General features: G+C 42.7%; 1 protein-coding gene across 4 annotated transcripts in view; it reads left to right on the forward strand.

Moving 5' to 3' along the window:
• The first annotated feature begins 527 nt into the window (after window positions 1-527).
• The window catches only part of LOC124290108 (neogenin-like), a 58,722-nt gene continuing 39,987 nt past the window's right edge, over window positions 528-19,262 (forward strand). For all 4 annotated transcript variants that reach the window (XM_046726797.1, XM_046726798.1, XM_046726801.1 and 1 more), the window contains exons 1-3: window positions 528-973; window positions 10,137-10,442; window positions 10,660-10,988. In XM_046726797.1, the coding sequence (XP_046582753.1) occupies window positions 901-973; window positions 10,137-10,442; window positions 10,660-10,988 (708 nt within the window). In that variant the 5' untranslated portion in view covers window positions 528-900. The remainder of the gene's footprint in view (window positions 974-10,136; window positions 10,443-10,659; window positions 10,989-19,262) is intronic.

Here is a 19,262-nt window from a genome sequence, read left to right on the forward strand (position 1 = left end):
AACATGACGAAAATTGTATTATCAACTAGATCAAATGTGTCCGAGGACTAAACTCAGTACTACAGACAGTACTAGACTGGGGTGCCGTACTAGACAGCTGGAGACAGACCCAGGGTCAAGTACTAGAGACGGTACTAGACAGGATTCAAGTACTAGAGACAGTACTAGACAGAGCTGGAGACACAACCAAAGTACAGTACAAGAGACAGTAATAGACTGGTGTCCAGTACTAGACAGCTGGAGACAGAACCAGAGTCCAGTACTATAGAGAGTACTAGACAGGATTCCATTACTAGAGACAGTACTAAACAGGGCTGGAGACACAACCAGAGTCCAGTATAAGAGACAGTTCTAGATCGGAGTCTCGCACTAGACAGAGCTGGGCACAGAACCAGAGTGCAGTACTAGAGACAGTACTAGCCACACAAGAGTATCAGTACGATCCACGCTTATTGAAGTGACGGACGTTAGTAGGTCTTTCCGGCTCTCCTGATCCGCTCCTTTCCTCCTTGTGAGCTCTGTTCTCCTCAGGCCTGTCGACGGCCATTCTACCACAACTCCTGCCCCACGGCCTAACCACTCGGCCAGTCAGGGACCTGCTCACGCTCTATCACCTGTTTTCGGCACAGAGGCCTGGGCCGAGTGTGTCTTTCGGTCTGTCATACAAGACTTGGTCTGTCTCATACACGGGGAGCTAAAGTGACCATGCATGGATATTAAACAGGGATTACCAAGAAGGATTCTGAGCAGGGATACTGGACATGGCTACTGAGCAAGGAAACTAAATGAAGATACTGAGAGCGGATACTGCATGAGGATACTGAGACAGGATACTGCACGGGGTACCTAGCAGGAACACTTAGCAGGGGTACTTGGAAGACAGTCAAGAGGGACTGCAGGATGTGGTTCCGGGTGGACGCCTGCCTTCTCGGCATTGTCGTCTGCGTTGTGGATATCCTGACAGAACGAGTCGGTAAGTCGTGCCAGTTCCAGACTCGACCAGTCTTGCACGATATGTGGGAATGTAACCATGTAACTCACCATTATTTGCTATTGAATGTTCTCTCGTGGATGTCTATTAGGATACCTGTCTCTTTGAGATAAAGGTGGTGTACTGGAGGATGTGCCATGGGTGTATTGGGATCATTGTCTTGTTGAGATAAAGGTGGTGTATTGGAAGATAACACACAGGTGTATTGGGATCATTGTTTCGTTGAGATAAAGGTGGTGTATTGGAAGATAACACACAGGTGTATTGGGATCTCTGTCTCGTTGAGATAAAGGTGGTGTATTGGAAGATAACACACAGGTGTATTGGGATCTCTGTCTCGTTGAGATAAAGGTGGTGTATTGGAAGATAACACACAGGTGCATTAGCGTTATTGTCTCGTTGAGATAAAGGTGGTGTATTGGAAGATAACACACAGGTGTATTTGGATCATTGTCACGTTGAGATAAAGGTGGTGTATTGGAAGATAACACAGAAGGTGTATTGGGATCATTGTCTCGTTGAGATAAAGGTGGTGTATTGGAAGATAACACACAGGTGTATTGCGATCATTGCCGTGTTGAGATAAAGGTGGTGTATTGGAAGATAACACACAGGTGTATTTGGATCATTGTCACGTTGAGATAAAGGTGGTGTATTGGAAGATAACACAGAAGGTGTATTGGGATCATTGTCTCGTTGAGATAAAGGTGGTGTATTGGAAGATAACACACAGGTGTATTGCGATCATTGCCGTGTTGAGATAAAGGTGGTGTATTGGAAGATAACACACAGGTGTATTGCGATCATTGCCGTGTTGAGATAAAGGTGGTGTATTGGAAGATAACACAGAAGGTGTATTGGGATCATTGTCTCGTTGAGATAAAGGTGGTGTATTGGAAGATAACACACAAGTGTATTTGGATCATTGTCACGTTGAGATAAAGGTGGTGTATTGGAAGATAACACACAGGTGTATTGGGATCTCTGTCACGTTGAGATAAAGGTGGTGTATTGGAAGATAACACACAGGTGTATTGGGATCTCTGTCACGTTGAGATAAAGGTGGTGTATTGGAAGATAACACACAGGTGTATTGGGATCTCTGTCACGTTGAGATAAAGGTGGTGTATTGAAAGATAACACACAGGTGTATTGGGATCTCTGTCACGTTGAGATAAAGGTGGTGTATTGGAAGATAACACACAGGTGTATTGGGATCTCTGTCACGTTGAGATAAAGGTGGTGTATTGAAAGATAACACACAGGTGTATTGGGATCATTGTCACGTTGAGATAAAGGTGGTGTATTGGAAGATAACACACAGGTGTATTGGGATCTCTGTCACGTTGAGATAAAGGTAGTGTATTGGAAGATAACACACAGGTGTATTGCGATCATTGCCGTGTTGAGATAAAGGTGGTGTATTGGAAGATAACACAGAAGGTGTATTGGGATCATTGTCTCGTTGAGATAAAGGTGGTGTATTGGAAGATAACACACAGGTGTATTGCGATCATTGCCGTGTTGAGATAAAGGTGGTGTATTGGAAGATAACACAGAAGGTGTATTGGGATCATTGTCTCGTTGAGATAAAGGTGGTGTATTGGAAGATAACACACAAGTGTATTTGGATCATTGTCACGTTGAGATAAAGGTGGTATATTGGAAGATAACACACAGGTGTATTGGGATCTCTGTCACGTTGAGATAAAGGTGGTGTATTGAAAGATAACACACAGGTGTATTGGGATCATTGTCACGTTGAGATAAAGGTGGTGTATTGGAAGATAACACACAAGTACATTGCAATCATTGTCACGTTGAGATAAAGGTGGTGTATTGGAAGATAACACACAGGTGTATTGGGATCATTGTCTCGTTGAGATAAAGGTGGTGTATTGGAAGATAACACACAGGTGTATTGGGATCATTGTCTCGTTGAGATAAAGGTGGTGGTTTGGACGGTAACACAGGGGTGTATTGGGATCTCTGTCACGTTGAGATAAAGGTGGTGGTTTGGAAGGTAACACACGGGTGTATTGGGATCATTGTCACGTTGAGATAAAGGTGGTGTATTGGAAGATAACACACAGGTGTATTGGGATCATTGTTTCGTTGAGATAAAGGTGGTGTATTGGAAGATAACACACAGGTGTATTGCGATCATTGCCGTGTTGAGATAAAGGTGGTGGTTTGGACGGTAACACAGGGGTGTATTGGGATCTCTGTCACGTTGAGATAAAGGTGGTGGTTTGGAAGGTAACACACGGGTGTATTGGGATCATTGTCACGTTGAGATAAAGGTGGTGTATTGAAAGATAACACACAGGTGTATTGGGATCATTGTCACGTTGAGATAAAGGTGGTGTATTGGAAGATAACACACAAGTACATTGCAATCATCGTCACGTTGAGATAAAGGTGGTGTATTGGAAGATAACACACAAGTGTATTTGGATCATTGTCACGTTGAGATAAAGGTGGTGTATTGGAAGATAACACACAGGTGTATTGGGATCTCTGTCACGTTGAGATAAAGGTGGTGTATTGGAAGATAACACACAGGTGTATTGGGATCATTGTCTCGTTGAGATAAAGGTGGTGTATTGGAAGATAACACACAGGTGTATTGGGATCTCTGTCACGTTGAGATAAAGGTGGTGTATTGAAAGATAACACACAGGTGTATTGGGATCATTGTCACGTTGAGATAAAGGTGGTGTATTGGAAGATAACACACAAGTACATTGCAATCATTGTCACGTTGAGATAAAGGTGGTGTATTGGAAGATAACACACAAGTACATTGCAATCATTGTCACGTTGAGATAAAGGTGGTGTATTGGAAGATAACACACAGGTGTATTGGGATCATTGTCTCGTTGAGATAAAGGTGGTGTATTGGAAGATAACACACAGGTGTATTGCGATCATTGCCGTGTTGAGATAAAGGTGGTGGTTTGGACGGTAACACAGGGGTGTATTGGGATCTCTGTCACGTTGAGATAAAGGTGGTGGTTTGGAAGGTAACACACGGGTGTATTGGGATCATTGTCACGTTGAGATAAAGGTGGTGTATTGAAAGATAACACACAGGTGTATTGGGATCATTGTCACGTTGAGATAAAGGTGGTGTATTGGAAGATAACACACAAGTACATTGCAATCATTGTCACGTTGAGATAAAGGTGGTGTATTGGAAGATAACACACAGGTGTATTGGGATCATTGTCTCGTTGAGATAAAGGTGGTGTATTGGAAGATAACACACAGGTGTATTGCGATCATTGCCGTGTTGAGATAAAGGTGGTGGTTTGGACGGTAACACAGGGGTGTATTGGGATCTCTGTCACGTTGAGATAAAGGTGGTGGTTTGGAAGGTAACACACGGGTGTATTGGGATCATTGTCACGTTGAGATAAAGGTGGTGTATTGGAAGATAACACACAGGTGTATTGGGATCATTGTTTCGTTGAGATAAAGGTGGTGTATTGGAAGATAACACACGGGTGTATTGGGATCTCTGTCTCGTTGAGATAAAGGTAGTGTATTGGAAGATAACACACAGGTGCATTAGCATTATTGTCTCGTTGAGATAAAGGTGGTGTATTGGAAGATAACACACAGGTGTATTGCGATCATTGTCTCGTTTAGATAAAGGTGGTGTATTGGAAGATAACACACAGGTGTATTGCGATCATTGTCTCGTTTAGATAAAGGTGGTGTATTGGAAGATAACACACGGGTGTATTGCGATCATTGTCACGTTGAGATAAAGGTGGTGTATTGGAAGATAACACACAGGTGTATTGCGATCATTGTCTCGTTGAGATAAAGGTGGTGTATTGGAAGATAACACACGGGTGTATTGCGATCATTGTCTCGTTGAGTTAAAGGTGGTGTATTGGAAGATAACACACAGGTGTATTGGGATCATTGTCTCGTTGAGATAAAGGTGGTGTATTGGAAGATAACACACGGGTGTATTGGGATCTCTGTCTCGTTGAGATAAAGGTGGTGTATTGGAAGATAACACACAGGTGCATTAGCATTATTGTCTCGTTGAGATAAAGGTGGTGTATTGGAAGATAACACACAGGTGCATTAGCATTATTGTCTCGTTGAGATAAAGGTGGTGTATTGGAAGATAACACACGGGTATATTGCGATCATTGTCACGTTGAGATAAAGGTAGTGTATTGGAAGATAACACAGAAGGTGTATTGGGATCATTGTCTCGTTGAGATAACGGTGGTGTATTGGAAGATAACACACAGGTGTATTGCGATCATTGCCGTGTTGAGATAAAGGTGGTGTTTTGGAAGGTAACACACGGGTGTATTGGGATCATTGTCACGTTGAGATAAAGGTGGTGTATTGGAAGATAACACACGGGTGTATTGGGATCATTGTCACGTTGAGATAAAGGTGGTGTATTGGAAGATAACACACAGGTGTATTGCGATCATTGTCTCGTTGAGATAAAGGTAGTGTATTGGAAGATAACACACAGGTGTATTGGGATCATTGTCTCGTTGAGATAAAGGTGGTGTATTGGAAGATAACACACGGGTATATTGCGATCATTGTCACGTTGAGATAAAGGTGGTGTATTGGAAGATAACACACAAGTACATTGCAATCATTGTCACGTTGAGATAAAGGTGGTGTATTGGAAGATAACACACAGGTGTATTTGGATCATTGTCTCGTTGAGATAAAGGTGGTGTATTGGAAGATAACACACAGGTGTATTGCGATCATTGCCGTGTTGAGATAAAGGTGGTGTATTGGAAGATAACACACAAGTGCATTGCAATCATTGTCACGTTGAGATAAAGGTGGTGTATTGGAAGATAACACACAAGTGCATTGCAATCATTGTCACGTTGAGATAAAGGTGGTGTATTGGAAGATAACACACAGGTGTATTGGGATCATTGTCACGTTGAGATAAAGGTGGTGTATTGGACGGTAACACAGGGGTGTATTGCAATCATTGTCACGTTGAGATGAATGTGTTGAAGGGTGAATCGGCACGACTGTGTATGATTCATTATGCTAAAACGTCGCCAGTGAAGAGTTATGCACTTTTATTTGTGAATGATACAGGGAAAGCTAACGTGTTTGGGTTTCAGTTTCTGGAGGCGATGTGTTACATACATCCCATTCCCTAATCGTCTACCTCCCCATTCTCCCTCCATTCCCCCTCCCACGGGCCTTGTTCAAACAATAGCCCGGGGCACAGGTCAGGTGCCACACACGCTAACAGCTAAAACACGGAAGTAGCGACTTTAGTGTCACGTGACCATTGTTGTGATACTATGACACAACATTCAACTCGTGACCTTCACGGCAACTTGTGGTAATGGACACAAGATGGGGAAAGAAATGTCTTTGTTCGAAACTAGCTGCGAGGCATTAACCTTTATGCTGGAAAAATAGCAACAGGAGTTACCAGCAGAGCGTTTTGTGTCTCCGTAGTTTTAGTGGTGTAACAGTGACACATTGACCACAAACATTCACAGACAGAGCGACGTGACGAACACGAGACGCTGAGTAAGAAAACAGTGATGCATTGGCACAAACATTCATAGATTGATGTGATTTGATTTAAACATATTTTATTCATTGAAGAAGAGGAGTTGGCACAAGTTATCCGGCTTAATGAAGCCCTCTCCACGTATTTACAACAATTATATTTACGTTAGATAAATCTGATATGCATAAAGCAGACAAACAGAAAAGATATAAATTAGAGATCTTGAGTTTAAGAATATAACAGTTTAAGATGGACAGAGGAATCGTTTAGTTTGATTGGTGTAATGTTGGACATGTTTGAAGATATTCTGAGTTTCTTCCGGTGAAAGGACTGCATTGCCATGTAAAATATAACATTTATCTAGTAAATATCTGTTTTGTAAAATATCACTTATGTTAGCTGACAAACTTCTCTTTGTGTTATATATCGGGGACATTCCCCAAAAATAATGATATACATTTTCACATACCACAATACCAGCTGCCGTTCGAAGAAAAAGTGAATCCCAAATTTTTGTGAAAATCAACAATAGTTATACTAACTCCATCAAAATTAAGTTTGGTTGGCCAGTATCAGAGAAAGTATCAAAGCTTCAGTTTTATCAGAATTATATTTAATCAGCAATTACTCAATAAGGTCAAATTATCATTCATAGTATTTTTCCATTAAGCACTTTTCTTTTGAAATAGCACCAAGCGCAGTGTCATCAGCAAATAGTCTTGTTAAATAATACAGAGGCTATTTCATTGACGTAAACAAAGGACCGAGTACTGAACCTTATGGAACGCCAGTTTTTAACATTCTCGGCGTGAATAAAGCTCCGTTAACAAACAGGGATTCATTACGATTGTTGATATAGCTTTTAAACCAATTAAGTAACTTTCCTTTAACCCCAAATATTTCTAATTTTAACATAAACCCTTTGTGCCATATGTGTACCCTATCAAAGGCTTTAGACATCGCAAAATACCATGCAGTGGCTTTCTTTCTTGTCAAGTGATATACAAATGTGATTATTAGTTGATGAACAGTTGAATGACCAGTTTGGAATCCACATTGACACTTATATGAGAACCTATTGTATAAAGAAATAGTTATACACATGTCTAAAAACTGCTCTCTCAAACAAGTTTCGCACATAACTAATAAGAGATGGGTCTATAGTTTGAGCGGTCACCTTTCTTAAATAGAGGCATTACATTGGAATATTTCCAATTATTGGGATACACAAAACAATTGAGAGATAATCAAATCTTAAACTTAGTACGAGGCTAATAGAGTAACCGTTTTCTTTAGCAATTGATGACTGATTCCGTCGGGTCCAGCAGCTTTCTTTACAGGCAAACATTTAATTATATCTGATATTTCATTACTGGTAAGAATTATATTTCCCCCCCAAAGCGTCAGTGCGTTTGTCAAACTGAGGAAGGTCTAAATTCTCACCTTCTTCTAAATTACACACACACACACACACACACACACACACATATATATATATATATATATATACTAGGCACATAAAGAAACTGTGCATACAAAAAATTTAAATCTAAATTTATCAAACCTGTGTAGACACATAAGGATTTAAACTCAGACATTAGTGACATGTATCCAACATGCATGCACGTGCCACGTTCCGTGACGTCAGTGGGTTCGTCCTTGAGACGTGCAATACGTTGTTGCACGTGCATTTCGGGAAAGAGAAACAGAGCAAATGAATGCCACACAATACTGTCACTTCGGAAAGTTCAACCCCTGCCCTTGCGATCGTTAAAAAAATTAAACGGCTATTGAAACGCATAGCAAGCCAAGGCTCACGTCTGCACAACGTCATGAGGCCATCGGGATGGTCTGTGGGGGTATGTCTCAACAACAAGTGGCTGCACATTTCCACTGCCACTGGAACACCATTTCTCCACTGGTGAGACGCTACCAGAACACAAATGACGTCATCGATCCGCCACGTTCTGGACGTCCACGTGTAACAACGCCAAGACAGGACATATGGATAAGGGTGACACATCTTCGCCACAGGTTTCAGACTGCAGTGATGACGGCCCGAACCATCCCAGGACTTTGCCGTATCCACCCCAACACATTTCGACAACGTTTACGTCATCACGGGATCAGACCACAACATCCTGCCATACGGCCTATCCTGACACAACGTCATCGACAAGCTCGCCTAATGTGGTGCCGAAATCATGTCCGCAGACCCTTGTTTTGGTGGAGAAATGTTGTTTTTAAAGATGAATCCAGGTTTAACATTTCCCATAGTGATGAACGTCAACGTGCCTATAGACGCGTGTGGGAACGTTATGCACAGGCCTGTGTCTTGCAGAGGAATCGCTTTGGTGGTGGTTCCGTGATGATTTGGGGTGGAATAACAGCACGCCAAAGAACTCCCTTGGTGATTGTTCAGGGCAACTTAACTGGTGTGGGCTACAGGGATCAGATTCTTCGACCTGTGGCAGTTCCTCTTCCGCAACGTCATGGCCCTGGGTTAACATTCCAACAGGACAATGCCCGCCCTCATACGGCAAGGGTTGCTATGGATTTCTTGCAACACCACAACGTTGACTTACTGCCTTGGTCAGTAAATTCACTGGATCTCTCCCCGATAGAGCATGTTTGGGACGAGATGGATCGACGCCTACGCCGTCTTCTTCATCCGCCAGATAACGTCCTTGACCTTGCAACAGAACTTGAGAGAATCTGGTGTGACATCCCACACGCCTTCCTTGCACGTTTGATAGGCTCTATGCGTCGTCGATGCACTGCTATTCTCAATGCCGATGGTGGACATACCCGTTATTGAGCTTGTGACATGGTCGTTTGACCCCTGTCCCGCTTGTGGACTCGTGACGTCATTGTGATTGACTTTTCAACTGAAATTCTCCCGACTTGTTATGGTCTCATGATCCCTCCATTACAGTTTATATGTACCTTTGACATTGTTATCGTACTTATGAACTGGGATAATATTTTGACAATGCACAGTTTCTTTATTTGGCTAGTGTAAATTCAAAATAATCATTCAATATATTAGCTTTTTGCAAATCCCAGAACGCTGACGGACTCTTTTCATTGCCAAGTTTCCTTGGGGCGGGAATGTAGGTAGCGGAATTGGAACTTTTGTTTCTGAAGAGTTTCCAATAATAATAATAATAATAATAATAAGGCCTGTGGCTTTGTCTCCGAGGTTCATCCATGGTACGACCCTGAATACATGTATGTCCAGGGCGTCATTGAAAATGATGCTTTCAAACTTCTCTGGAATGTATAGTGGGATATACAATGAGTTAGAATCAAGGTGTTGTATAGTGGGATGCACAGTGAGATAAAATGAAGGTGTTGTATGGTGGGATATACAATGAGTTAAAATCAAGGTGTTGTATAGTTGGATGTACCTCGAGGAGTTATCTACATAATAAATGGCGTTATAGTGCGATGTTTGAAACAGAGCATTGCTGGCACTTCCCGCCCAGGGAGGTAAAACGTTTAATGGTGCACGTGTCAAACTGTTGCCCAGAGCGTATGTCCTTCCCAGGTGAGGACGACGTGTATTTATTGTGTTGGACACAGAAGACGTATATGTTGCAGCGTCAGTGAAACTTCCTCAACCGGAGATCATCTCCACATCAGTTGTCTCCCCTAGTGAGATCCTCGTCAGGTGGCACGACCCGGGACTGGGGGAGTTCCAGCAGCTCGACGGCCGCCAATACAACATCAAGTACCACAAACATCAGCATCGGGGTCACCGGCTCCAGGTCTCAGGGGTCAAGGACACGAGAGCGGTCATTACAAGACTACAGTCAAATACTACCTATGTCTTCCGAGTAAAGACAGTTAAAGGTCAGGGGTCAAGTGCTTGGAGTGATACCGCCGTAAACCGGACATATCCTCTTGGTAAGATGTTGCCATGGTAACTTACTCAGCACCCTTGTTATCTCACAAGATAGAGTGTTTATTCGTTACACATGTACACACAAATACATTCACCACGACACATCAACACAAAGGTAATTCACCAGGCATACTGTGTAGATGAAGGTAGAACGCATCTTATATAGCTGTGCTACTGCGTCTTATGCTGTCTTCCTAATCTATTCATACCGTCTTCCAGACACATTTGTTCAAGTCGAGGCGACGACGGTGACGTCAACCTCAATAATCGTGGCGTGGACGCTGCCGAGGAAACACGTCAACACGTCGCTGGACTACACCATCTTCTGGTCAGAGGAACAGCAAGAGGCCAACACGGTCAAGGTCAGCGCCGAGTCAAGGTCACACTTGTTTGATAACTTGATACCAGGAAGAAGGTACAACTTCAGACTCGTATCCAAGGCAAATGGCGACAGCGTTGTCTCCACGGCAACCGTCTCCACAGCAACCTTCACTGACAGGCCAAGTAAACCGCCACGGAATCTGAAGTTACAAGTTCAAGGACAAGGGGTTACGTATTTTCATCAATTCTTAAACACATGTTCAGGGCCTAAGGGTGAGAGAACTTTTATACATCATTAAATACATGTTCAGGGCCTAAGGGGGAAATAACATTTATGCATCATTATATACATGTTCAGGGACCGAGAGTAACGGACTTTCATACATCATTAGATACATGTTCAGGGCCTAAGATAAACGGACTTTCATACACCAGCACAAACCAGCACACACCGGTATACACCGGCACACACCGGCACACACCGGCACACACCAGCACACACCAGCACACACCAGCACACACTAGCACACACCAGCACACACACTAGCACACACTAGCACACACCAGCACACACTAGCACACAAAGTCAGCCGCCTAACCCGCTCAGCCACCGCGACTTCCACAAAAATGGAAGTCGGACAACTGGTAGTCTAGACTGCGGACTTTGTGTACCCCTCTGATAAGTGTTAATTGGCACGGCTCCCACGACCGAAAGCTATGGTTACACAATGCCTTTTAGAAAGTGGTCAAATGTAATATATGTTATATTTTGAAATACACTTTCTTAGAAATGAACAAATTCTAGTAAATTTATGGGTTGAGTCCCATCCGGGATTCGAACCCACTAGTGGTGATCCGATTAATTGTAATAATCGAAGATTGGTCGCAGTGATTAAACGACCAATCATCGATCGTGTTTTCTCATGATCGAACACAAACAATTCTGGAACACTGTTTTTCATCAACAATATTTTTCACAAGGTTGGTTTTGTCTGTTACATTTCATAAGCCCTGCAAGCTCGTTCCAAGTCATGATTGAATTTATCTTAAAGACTCCAAGAAATTTATGTTCCTAACATACTAGTCATCCTTTAGAGATATGAAATTTTGCCCAAACCCCCCAAAATAACTACATGTTTTTTTCCTTATTTTTTTGTGCATCAACAAATTTCATAAATGACGCTAACCAATTATTTTCGATGATTGATCGTGGTAATGAACCAATCATCAATTATGAGATTTTAACCAATTCCCAACACTAGAACCCACACCCTCAGAGTCAGGCACTAAATGCCAGCACACTCCAGTGGGAGCCCTGCTGTTTAACACTCATCAGAGGGGTACACTTAGTCCGCAGTCTAGGCTACTCTATTAACACTCATCAGAGGGGTACACTAAGTCCGCAGTCTAGACTACTCTATTAACACTTATCAGAGGGGTACACTTAGTCCGCAGTCTAGGCTACTCTATTAACACTCATCAGAGGGGTACACTAAGTCCGCAGTCTAGACTACTCTATTAACAGTTATCAGAGGGGTACATTTTGTCCGCAGTCTAGACTACTCTATTAACAGTTATCAGAGGGGTACACTTAGTCCACAGTCTAGACTACTCTATTAACACTCATCAGAGGGGTACACTAAGTCCGCAGTCTAGACTACTCTATTAACAGTTATCAGAGGGGTACACTTAGTCCACAGTCTAGACTACTCTATTAACACTCATCAGAGGGGTACACTAAGTCCGCAGTCTAGACTACTCTATTAACAGTTATCAGAGGGGTACACTTTGTCCGCAGTCTAGACTACTCTATTAACAGTTATCAGAGGGGTACACTTAGTCCGCAGTCTAGACTACTCTATTAACAGTTATCAGAGGGGTACACTTAGTCCGCAGTCTAGACTACTCTATTAACAGTTATCAGAGGGGTACACTAAGTCCGCAGTCTAGACTACTCTATTAACACTCATCAGAGGGGTACACTTAGTCCGCAGTCTAGGCTACTCTATTAACACTTATCAGAGGGGTACACTTAGTCCGCAGTCTAGGCTACTCTATTAACACTTATCAGAGGGTACACTTAGTCCGCAGTCTAGACTACTCTATTAACACTCATCAGAGGGGTACACTAAGTCCACAGTCTAGACTACTCTATTAACACTTATCAGAGGGGTACACTTAGTCCGCAGTCTAGGCTACTCTATTAACACTTATCAGAGGGGTACACTTTGTCCACAGTCTAGACTACTCTATTAACAGTTATCAGAGGGGTACACTAAGTCCGCAGTCTAGACTACTCTATTAACACTTATCAGAGGGGTACACTTTGTCCGCAGTCTAGACTACTCTATTAACACTCATCAGAGGGGTACACTAAGTCCACAGTCTAGACTACTCTATTAACACTCATCAGAGGGGTACACTAAGTCCGCAGTCTAGACTACTCTATTAACACTCATCAGAGGGTACACTAAGTCCGCAGTCTAGACTACTCTATTAACAGTTATCAGAGGGTACACTTAGTCCGCAGTCTAGACTACTCTATTAACAGTTATCAGAGGGGTACACTTAGTCCGCAGTCTAGACTACTCTATTAACAGTTATCAGAGGGGTACACTTAGTCCGCAGTCTAGACTACTCTATTAACAGTTATCAGAGGGGTACACTAATTCCGCAGTCTAGACTACTCTATTAACAGTTATCAGAGGGGTACACTTAGTCCGCTGTCTAGACTACTCTATTAACAGTTATCAGAGGGGTACACTAAGTCCGCAGTCTAGACTACTCTATTAACAGTTATCAGAGGGGTACACTTAGTCCGCAGTCTAGACTACTCTATTAACACTCATCAGAGGGGTACACTTAGTCCTCAGTCTAGGCTACTCTATTAACACTTATCAGAGGGGTACACTAAGTCCGCAGTCTAGACTACTCTATTAACACTTATCAGAGGGGTACACTTAGTCCGCAGTCTAGACTACTCTATTAACACTCATCAGAGGGGTACACTAAGTCCACAGTCTAGACTACTCTATTAACAGTTATCAGAGGGGTACACTTTGTCCGCAGTCTAGACTACTCTATTAACACTCATCAGAGGGGTACACTAAGTCCACAGTCTAGACTACTCTATTAACAGTTATCAGAGGGGTACACTAAGTCCGCAGTCTAGACTACTCTATTAACACTTATCAGAGGGTACACTTTGGTCCGCAGTCTAGACTACTCTATTAACACTCATCAGAGGGGTACACTAAGTCCACAGTCTAGACTACTCTATTAACACTCATCAGAGGGGTACACTAAGTCCGCAGTCTAGACTACTCTATTAACACTCATCAGAGGGGTACACTAAGTCCGCAGTCTAGACTACTCTATTAACAGTTATCAGAGGGGTACACTTAGTCCGCAGTCTAGACTACTCTATTAACAGTTATCAGAGGGGTACACTAAGTCCGCAGTCTAGACTACTCTATTAACAGTTATCAGAGGGGTACACTTAGTCCGCAGTCTAGACTACTCTATTAACAGTTATCAGAGGGGTACACTAAGTCCGCAGTCTAGACTACTCTATTAACACTCATCAGAGGTGTACACTAAGTCCGCAGTCTAGACTACTCTATTAACACTCATCAGAGGGGTACACTAAGTCCACAGTCTAGACTACTCTATTAACACTCATCAGAGGGGTACACTTAGTCCGCAGTCTAGACTACTCTATTAACACTCATCAGAGGGGTACACTAAGTCCGCAGTCTAGACTACTCTATTAACAGTTATCAGAGGGGTACACTTAGTCCGCAGTCTAGACTACTCTATTAACAGTTATCAGAGGGTACACTTAGTCCGCAGTCTAGACTACTCTATTAACAGTTATCAGAGGGGTACACTTAGTCCGCAGTCTAGACTACTCTATTAACAGTTATCAGAGGGGTACACTAAGTCCGCAGTCTAGACTACTCTATTAACAGTTATCAGAGGGGTACACTTAGTCCGCTGTCTAGACTACTCTATTAACAGTTATCAGAGGGGTACACTAAGTCCGCAGTCTAGACTACTCTATTAACAGTTATCAGAGGGTACACTTAGTCCGCAGTCTAGACTACTCTATTAACACTCATCAGAGGGTACACTTAGTCCTCAGTCTAGGCTACTCTATTAACACTTATCAGAGGGTACACTAAGTCCGCAGTCTAGACTACTCTATTAACACTTATCAGAGGGGTACACTTAGTCCGCAGTCTAGACTACTCTATTAACACTCATCAGAGGGGTACACTAAGTCCACAGTCTAGACTACTCTATTAACACTTATCAGAGGGGTACACTTTGTCCGCAGTCTAGACTACTCTATTAACACTCATCAGAGGGTACACTCAAGTCCACAGTCTAGACTACTCTATTAACAGTTATCAGAGGGGTACACTAAGTCCGCAGTCTAGACTACTCTATTAACACTTATCAGAGGGGTACACTTTGTCCGCAGTCTAGACTACTCTATTAACACTCATCAGAGGGGTACACTAAGTCCACAGTCTAGACTACTCTATTAACAGTTATCAGAGGGGTACACTTTGTCCGCAGTCTAGACTACTCTATTAACACTCATCAGAGGGGTACACTAAGTCCACAGTCTAGACTACTCTATTAACAGTTATCAGAGGGTACACTAAGTCCGCAGTCTAGACTACTCTATTAACACTTATCAGAGGGGTACACTTTGTCCGCAGTCTAGACTACTCTATTAACACTCATCAGAGGGGTACACTAAGTCCACAGTCTAGACTACTCTATTAACACTCATCAGAGGGGTACACTAAGTCCGCAGTCTAGACTACTCTATTAACACTTATCAGAGGGGTACACTTTGTCCGCAGTCTAGACTACTCTATTAACACTCATCAGAGGGGTACACTAAGTCCACAGTCTAGACTACTCTATTAACACTCATCAGAGGGGTACACTAAGTCCGCAGTCTAGACTACTCTATTAACACTCATCAGAGGGGTACACTAAGTCCAAGCAGTCTAGACTACTCTATTAACAGTTATCAGAGGGGTACACTTAGTCCGCAGTCTAGACTACTCTATTAACAGTTATCAGAGGGTACACTAAGTCCGCAGTCTAGACTACTCTATTAACAGTTATCAGAGGGTACACTTAGTCCGCAGTCTAGACTACTCTATTAACAGTTATCAGAGGGGTACACTAAGTCCGCAGTCTAGACTACTCTATTAACACTCATCAGAGGTGTACACTAAGTCCGCAGTCTAGACTACTCTATTAACACTCATCAGAGGGGTACACTAAGTCCACAGTCTAGACTACTCTATTAACACTCATCAGAGGGGTACACTTAGTCCGCAGTCTAGACTACTCTATTAACACTCATCAGAGGGGTACACTAAGTCCGCAGTCTAGACTACTCTATTAACAGTTATCAGAGGGTACACTTAGTCCGCAGTCTAGACTACTCTATTAACAGTTATCAGAGGGGTACACTTTAGTCCGCAGTCTAGACTACTCTATTAACAGTTATCAGAGGGGTACACTTAGTCCGCAGTCTAGACTACTCTATTAACAGTTATCAGAGGGGTACACTAAGTCCGCAGTCTAGACTACTCTATTAACAGTTATCAGAGGGGTACACTTAGTCCGCTGTCTAGACTACTCTATTAACAGTTATCAGAGGGGTACACTAAGTCCGCAGTCTAGACTACTCTATTAACAGTTATCAGAGGGGTACACTTAGTCCGCAGTCTAGACTACTCTATTAACACTCATCAGAGGGGTACACTTAGTCCTCAGTCTAGGCTACTCTATTAACACTTATCAGAGGGGTACACTAAGTCCGCAGTCTAGACTACTCTATTAACACTTATCAGAGGGGTACACTTAGTCCGCAGTCTAGACTACTCTATTAACACTCATCAGAGGGGTACACTAAGTCCACAGTCTAGACTACTCTATTAACACTTATCAGAGGGGTACACTTTGTCCGCAGTCTAGACTACTCTATTAACACTCATCAGAGGGGTACACTAAGTCCACAGTCTAGACTACTCTATTAACAGTTATCAGAGGGGTACACTAAGTCCGCAGTCTAGACTACTCTATTAACACTTATCAGAGGGGTAAACTTTGTCCGCAGTCTAGACTACTCTATTAACACTCATCAGGGGTACACTAAGTCCACAGTCTAGACTACTCTATTAACAGTTATCAGAGGGGTACACTTTGTCCGCAGTCTAGACTACTCTCATTAACACTCATCAGAGGGTACACTAAGTCCACAGTCTAGACTACTCTATTAACAGTTATCAGAGGGTACACTAAGTCCGCAGTCTAGACTACTCTATTAACACTTATCAGAGGGGTACACTTTGTCCCGCAGTCAGACTACTCTATTAACACTCATCAGAGGGTACACTAAGTCCACAGTCTAGACTACTCTATTAACACTCATCAGAGGGGTACACTAAGTCCGCAGTCTAGACTACTCTATTAACACTTATCAGAGGGTACACTTTGTCCGCAGTCTAGACTACTCTATTAACACTCATCAGAGGGGTACACTAAGTCCACAGTCTAGACTACTCTATTAACACTCATCAGAGGGGTACACTAAGTCCGCAGTCTAGACTACTCTATTAACACTCATCAGAGGGGTACACTAAGTCCGCAGTCTAGACTACTCTATTAACAGTTATCAGAGGGGTACACTTAGTCCGCTGTCTAGACTACTCTATTAACAGTTATCAGAGGGGTACACTAAGTCCGCAGTCTAGACTACTCTATTAACAGTTATCAGAGGGGTACACTTAGTCCGCTGTCTAGACTACTCTATTAACAGTTATCAGAGGGGTACACTAAGTCCGCAGTCTAGACTACTCTATTAACAGTTATCAGAGGGGTACACTTAGTCCGCAGTCTAGACTACTCTATTAACACTCATCAGAGGGGTACACTTAGTCCTCAGTCTAGGCTACTCTATTAACACTTATCAGAGGGGTACACTAAGTCCGCAGTCTAGACTACTCTATTAACACTTATCAGAGGGGTACACTTAGTCCGCAGTCTAGACTACTCTATTAACACTCATCAGAGGGGTACACTAAGTCCACAGTCTAGACTACTCTATTAACACTTATCAGAGGGGTACACTTTGTCCGCAGTCTAGACTACTCTATTAACACTCATCAGAGGGGTACACTAAGTCCACAGTCTAGACTACTCTATTAACAGTTATCAGAGGGTACACACTAAGTCCGCAGTCTAGACTACTCTATTAACACTTATCAGAGGGGTACACTTTGTCCGCAGTCTAGACTACTCTATTAACACTCATCAGAGGGGTACACTAAGTCCACAGTCTAGACTACTCTATTAACACTCATCAGAGGGGTACACTAAGTCCGCAGTCTAGACTACTCTATTAACACTCATCAGAGGGGTACACTAAGTCCGCAGTCTAGACTACTCTATTAACAGTTATCAGAGGGGTACACTTAGTCCGCAGTCTAGACTACTCTATTAACAGTTATCAGAGGGGTACACTTAGTCCGCAGTCTAGACTACTCTATTAACAGTTATCAGAGGGGTACACTTAGTCCGCAGTCTAGACTACTCTATTAACAGTTATCAGAGGGGTACACTTTGTCCGCAGTCTAGACTACTCTATTAACACTCATCAGAGGGGTACACTAAGTCCACAGTCTAGACTACTCTATTAACACTCATCAGAGGTGTACACTAAGTCCGCAGTCTAGACTACTCTATTAACACTCATCAGAGGTGTACACTAAGTCCGCAGTCTAGACTACTCTATTAACACTCATCAGAGGGGTACACTAAGTCCGCAGTCTAGACTACTCTATTAACAGTTATCAGAGGGGTACACTTAGTCCGCAGTCTAGACTACTCTATTAACAGTTATCAGAGGGGTACACTTAGTCCGCAGTCTAGACTACTCTATTAACAGTTATCAGAGGGGTACACTTAGTCCGCAGTCTAGACTACTCTATTAACAGTTATCAGAGGGGTACACTAAGTCCGCAGTCTAGACTACTCTATTAACAGTTATCAGAGGGGTACACTTAGTCCGCAGTCTAGACTACTCTATTAACACTCATCAGAGGGGTACACTTAGTCTTCAGTCTAGGCTACTCTATTAACACTTATCAGAGGGGTACACTAAGTCCGCAGTCTAGACTACTCTATTAACAGTTATCAGAGGGGTACACTTAGTCCGCAGTCTAGACTACTCTATTAACAGTTATCAGAGGGGTACACTTAGTCCGCAGTCTAGACTACTCTATTAACAGTTATCAGAGGGGTACACTAAGTCCGCAGTCTAGACTACTCTATTAACAGTTATCAGAGGGGTACACTTAGTCCGCTGTCTAGACTACTCTATTAACAGTTATCAGAGGGGTACACTAAGTCCGCAGTCTAGACTACTCTATTAACAGTTATCAGAGGGGTACACTTAGTCCGCAGTC

Source organism: Haliotis rubra, unplaced genomic scaffold (genome assembly GCF_003918875.1).
Source record: "Haliotis rubra isolate DU_JTF1 unplaced genomic scaffold, ASM391887v1 Scf457, whole genome shotgun sequence".
Taxonomy (NCBI): Eukaryota; Metazoa; Mollusca; class Gastropoda; order Lepetellida; family Haliotidae; genus Haliotis; species Haliotis rubra.